General features: G+C 45.9%; 1 protein-coding gene across 1 annotated transcript; it reads right to left on the minus strand.

The window, feature by feature from the left end:
* Positions 1 to 570: 570 nt before the first annotated feature.
* LOC114075268 lies at positions 571 to 4,044 on the minus strand. The gene has a single exon (XM_027913763.1). The coding sequence runs from the start codon at positions 4,042 to 4,044 to the stop codon at positions 571 to 573; it is 3,474 nt and encodes a 1,157-aa protein (XP_027769564.1).
* Positions 4,045 to 6,205: the final 2,161 nt, after the last annotated feature.

A 6,205-nucleotide genomic window follows, 5' to 3' on the forward strand; every position in this document is an offset into this window, starting at 1 on the left:
ATAGTGCCTAAGATAGCACTCCAACAAGGCGTTGACGCGTTCAGTCTGACCGTCAGTTTGGGGGTGGAAACTGGTGGAAAAGTGAAGTTTTGAACCAAGAATTTCAAAGAGTTCACTCCAAAAGTTCCCAGTGAAACGAGGATCCCGATCGCTGATGATGAACCTCGGCAGCCCCCAGTACTTCACTACATTCTTGAAGAACAATTGCGCAGCTTCCTTAGCAGTGCAACCGGCTGTGGCAGGCATAAACGTAGCATACTTGGAGAATCTATCCACCACGACCATAATCGTGCCAAACCCATTTGATTTTGGCAAAGAAGTGATGAAATCCATAGATATGCTCTCCCATGGACGATCAGCTATGGGTAGTGGCTCCAACAGCCCTCCTGGTTGCCTTTGCTCTACCTTGTCTTGTTGGCACACAAGACAAGTCTGCACATACTGCTCAATCTCTTCCCGCATTCGTGGCCAGAAGTAGAAGGCCTCAATTAACGCCCTCGTTCTCTTCTGCCCTGGATGCCCAGCCCACGGAGTGTCGTGGCTTTCTTTGATAATACGCCGCCTGATGAATCAGAACTTGGGTACATAAACTCTTCGGCCAGTGGTAAGCAAGAATCCGTCTTCTACCCAAAACCGCTTGGTTTTGCCTTGGGCAGCCAGTTGCAGTATCTTCTTGGCCTCCGGATCACGTTGCATACCATCTTTGATTGCGCCTTGGAATTCACTGCGAGCTGAGGAGATGGCCGCTAGATCAAATTTCCTGCTCAATGCATCGGCTACTACATTGCCCCTTCCTGGTTTGTATTCCAAGTTGTAGTCAAATTCTGCTAAGAAATCCTGCCAACGAGCCTGCTTTGGTGTTATCTTCTTCTGCGACTGAAAATAGCTAGTGGCAACGTTGTCAGTTTTTACTACAAATTTAGAGCCTAGTAGATAGTGTCTCCATGTGCGTAGACAATGCACAATAGCCGTCATCTCCTTCTCCTGCACACTGTATCGTCGTTCAGCTTCATTTAACTTCCGGCTTTCAAATGCTATGGGGTGTTTCTCCTGCATCAAGACTCCCCCAATGGCAAAATCAGAAGCATCCGTATGGATCTCGAAGGTCTTTGTAAAATCGGGCAGCATCAAGACTGGTTCTTCAATAACCGCAGCCTTAAGACCTTCAAATGCTCCTTGGCACTCCTCGCTCCACTCCCATGGCCTGTTCTTCTTCAGCAGCTCGGTCAGTGGGGCGGCTATAGCGGAGTATCCGCTAATGAACCTGCGATAATAATTAGCAAATCCAAGAAATGAACGTAGCTCGGTCACCTTCGTAGGCGCTTCCCAATCTTGGATTGCCTTTACCTTTGCCTCATCCATCCGAAGTTCGCCTTGGCTGATCACATGGCCCAAGAAGTGTATCTTGGGTTGGGCAAACTCGCACTTCTCCCGCTTGACATAAAGCTGATTCTCCCGCAAGACTTTGAAGACTTTCTTCAAGTGCTCCACATGTTCCTGCAAAGTGCTACTGTAGACAACTATGTCATCTAAGTACACTACTACGAACTGGTCCAAGTAGGGATGTAGAATCTCGTTCATCAGCGTGCAAAAGACGGCAGGTGCGTTGGTTAAGCCGAAGGGCATCACCAACCATTCGAATGCTCCGTACCTGGTTACGCATGCTGTCTTTGGTTCATCCCCCTCTGCGATGCGCACTTGATAGTAGCCTTTCCGGAGATCCATCTTGGTGAAGTACTTGGCCTCTCCAAGACGATCAAACAAATCTGCGATCATCGGGATTGGATACTTGTTCCTGATTGTGATCTTGTTGAGCGCCCTATAGTTAATGCATAGGCGCATCGACCCGTCTTTCTTCTTCTGGAATAGCACCGGCGCCCCATAGGGTGCCTTGGATGGACGAATGTGACCTGCTTCGAGGAGCTCTTTCAACTGCTTCCTCAGTTCCTCCAATTCAGGCGGAGCCATGCGATAAGGTGCAAGCGCAGGTGGCTTGGCTCCCGCCTCCAACTCGATCATGTGGTCTACCTCGCGCCTTGGAGGTAGAGTTTTCGGCAGCTCCTCCGGCATCACATCACTGTTTTCCTCCAAAACAGTTTCTATGATAGGTGGCAATGGCTCCATAGCACCATGGTCTTCACCCGAACTTGCAATGGTGGCTAAGAAGGTTGGTGCTCCTTCCTTCAGGCCCTTCACAATCTGCATGGCCGGTAATTGGGCATATCCATCTTTCTTTGGAACCTTAACAAGAGGCACCATACAAGACCCTTCCCCTTCTATCACCATGAGTTGTTGAAGGTAGGGATCAATCATCGTGTGGCAACGCTGAAAGAATTCCTGTCCAAGAATAACATCGGATATGTCCAAAGGAGCTACGGTAAAATTTGTCTTACCTCTCCACCTTCCTAAAGTGATGCTGACCCCATGAGCGACTCCACGTACGGGAGTTGGTGGGGCGTTGACCGTCTTGAGGCGATTGTTGCTTGGAACAATTTTCAGTCCCAATTTTTCTGACGCCGCTTTGGTCATGATGTTGGCTTCAGCCCCGAAATCCACCATGGCCCGAACTTGTTGCCCATTGACGGAGATGTCCACGTACTGCGTACTGAAATCCCCTGGCTTGTCGGCCTGTTTGGCTATGGCTCCACAGATTCCAACCATGCCCAACTGAGTGGTGTCTGCCGGTTTCGCCTTGTCTTGTGCCTCCTTTTCCTTCCGCTCACGGACGATGGCACCAAGGCTCTTCATCTCTGGGCACCTGGCGTAACCGTGTGGTCCGCCACATATGTAGCACCCGTCTCCTTTGCTGGACTGCGTCCTCTTCTCCGAGTCCTTCTGGCGTTCAAACCGTCTGCCATCCGGTTGGGGCGTGTCATGCTGTTTGGGTTGTGCCGACTGTTCTCTGCCTCTGCCACGATCTCCCCCACCTTTAGCTTGACTGCCCCTTGCCTCCTTGCCCTTCGCCTTGTCCAAACTATCATGTTTGAAATCTGTCAAGGTCTCGGCTTGAGTGATGGCTTCATCAATGGTTTTTACTTGACGCCGCTCTAACTCCGTCCTTGCCCAATTCTGCAACCCGTCCATGAAGGTGAACGGCATGTCATCTTCCGTGAGTTGGGGAATTTGAAGGGTCAAGATTGTGAACTCTTTCACATATGCCCTAATACTTCCCGTCTGCTTCAACTCCCGGAGTTTGCGTTTCATTTCATAAACAGCATTGTTGGGGAAGAAAGCTTTCTTGAATTCCTCAAGGAATTGTTCCCATGTGTTGATGGTGCGTGTGCCCCTCTTAATCTCGGCATCTTTGCATTTCCACCATAACATGGCTACGTCGGAAAGATACAACACGGCAGTGTTGATCTTGTTTGCATCGCTCCTGACCTGATTACACTTGAAATAATTCTCCAAGTGCCATAGGAAATTTCCCACCTCTAAGGCGTCGCGGACACCTTTGAATATTGGTGGCTTGGGAACCTCGACTCTGGTCTCCCTTTCCTGGCCAAGTGCTGTTGATGCACCAACCTCCCTCTCTTCTTCGAGAGTCTCTACCTTGTTCTTCAGTGTCTCTATCGTCCCAAGGGCATCCAAGAACCTGAACTCCAAGGAAGTAATGGTTTCCTTCATCGCTAATTCAGTCCGCTTGCGTACCTCCAACTCTTTCCGGATGTCTTCAACTTCCTCAAGAGCGTGCTCTTCAAGGTATTTGAAGTTTCTGTCCAATCCATTCAAGCGCTGGCGTAAAATCTCAACCGCTTGCCTTGCCATCTCAACGCTGGCAATCCATTCATGTCCAACAGTAACGTCTACGGTATCATCACCGTCGTCACTTCCATCGACAATATTGGGCTGGAAAGATTTTTGTCCATCGCTTGGTGGAGGATCATTTGGTGGAAGATCACCTGGTGGAAGATCGCCTGGTGGAGGATTGGGCAGATTAAGTTCATTAACCTTCTGCTTGTTCTTCCCTTTCTTGTTCTTCTTTCCTCCATCAGTGCGGACGTTGGGGGTGGTGCTAGCGTCGCTACCGTCTCCTTCGTTCGTCATTCTCTTACGATGAACCTGCTCTGATACCAACTGTCACGGACTTTTTGATTCGGACAATATTCCGTGTGGCACTTGACGGTTTACTCACGATTCTTGCACGTTCTTGCAAACTCAAGTAAGCCTCTCACTCGGATCGCTAAGAAGATAAGAAGTAAGACAGAATTTTTGAAGAAGGAACTTTTATTACTTGCTGAAATTATATGATGCTTTACAAGTAAAATGATCTACTATTTATACTACTCTAATACCTAAGAGTAAATAAATGCTACACTATACAAGTTCTTAAGTCTATGCCTACAAGACATGCTTTTAAGTCTTCCAAAATAGACTCCTAGATGCTCCTAGTCTGCCCCAACGCCTAGAGGCCCTCCCCAAGCCTCTCCAAGGCTGGAAACTGCTGCCTCTTCACCTGCTGTAACGGCTGTAACGGCTGTAACTGCCGTAACAGCTGAAACGGCTGAAACTGTCGTAACGGCTGCCTGCTTGAACGCCTGCCCTTGCTGGCCAGTTTGGACTGCCTGTCCCTTGGCGCCTGCTGCTAGCCGCCTAGACTGGTGGCGTTCTGCCTGGATGGATGGCGGGACGTCACATTTAGCTCTCTAAGTTTTCTTGTGAAAGATGCTTAGGGTGGTATATAATTGATAGTTGTATCAACTCTTGTTTTTACAACCCAGCGTGATAAACTGGATCAATTCAGGGAATTGGACTGCTTCGCATCGTAGGCGTGTTGAGGTTCGAAAGAACTTGTGTGAAACATAATAACTAATTGAAAATGGTTGTTATAGTTACTATTCATCTTACCCATTGATGTTCGACGACTTTAAGCAATTAATTATTACCCAATAAGCGAAATTCTATTGCAATTAGTTAATCTACACTCTAAACTAGATGAAAAATTAAAGAAATGCATTTTCAGATTATAGTCCTCAATCCAAAGCACATATTATCCTACCAGATGGCAAAATAATAATCAGCAGAAATGTTATATTTAACAAAGAAGCAATCTAGGAGTAGAGTGGCGAAAAAGATGATTTAGTAGTTCATATTCCGGTTCAATCAGAAGGAAAACACATCGCGGTTTTTCAATCAATAGGTTCTGATCCTTCCTCTCCTTCCAACACTGATACTATTTTTTCTTCTTATGGCAGCAACAACAACAATTCTGATCCAGCAAGCTCATTATGAGTCTTCGGCTTCATCTAGCAAAACGCCACTAACAGTTTCGATCACAGAATGACGTTTATGCATTTTGCAGTTTTTCCTTGTTGTTGAACCAACATGTTATGAAAAAGCCAGCAAGAAACCTGAATGGAAGAATTGAAGAGATTCAGGCCATTAAGAAAAACCTAACATGGGAGTTGGTTGATTTTCTTCAAGGGAAGAATGTTATGAGGACAAATTGAATTTCCAAAATGAAGTAAAATGCTAATGGAAGTGTCAAAGGGAATAAAGCTCGACTTGTTGCGGAAGGATATTTCGAGCAACCAAGGATCGACTTTGAAGATACATTTCCACCAGTAGCTCGCTTTAAACTGTTAGAACTACTCTAGCCTTAGTTGCTCAACTTGTTGGCCTATGTACCAATTTGATGTTATGTATGCCTTCATAAATAGTCACTTACATGAAGAAGTATATGCTGCCCAACCTTAAGGCTTCATCTCTCCACTTTGAAGATACATTTCCACCAGTAGCTTGCTTTAAACTGTTAGAACTACTCTAGCCTTAGTTGCTCAACTTGTTGGCCTATGTTTGATGTTATGTATGTCTTCATAAAAAGTCACTTACATGAAGAAGTATATGCTGCCCAACCTTAAGGCTTCATCTCTCCTGAAAGGAAGAACAAAGTATACATATTGAAGAAGGCATTGTACGGTTAAAGCAAGGTCCACGTGCATGGTATAACAAAAATCATTTTTTTTCCAAGAGTAGTAGTGCATAAAAAGTGAGAATGAACCTACACTTTGTGTGAAGTGAGGTAATGGTAATTTTTTTGTTGTATGTCTTTATGCCGATGATGTTATTATCTAGACTCTTATGAATCTATTGTTTCTTAATTTAAGTGTTGCATGATGAGCAAACTTGGGATGTATCACTTCGGTATCCTGAATTATTTTCTTGGGCTTGAGGTGATCATGAAACAAGGTTTGGATGAAATTTTTAT

The sequence above is a fragment of the Solanum pennellii genome, chromosome 12 (genome assembly GCF_001406875.1).
Source record: "Solanum pennellii chromosome 12, SPENNV200".
NCBI lineage: Eukaryota > Viridiplantae > Streptophyta > Magnoliopsida > Solanales > Solanaceae > Solanum > Solanum pennellii.

What these genes read in the sequence shown, in the direction of transcription:
- LOC114075268 (XM_027913763.1), bottom strand. Translation starts at nt 4,044, where the DNA reads ATGACGAACGAAGGAGACGGTAGCGACGCTAGCACCACCCCCAACGTC.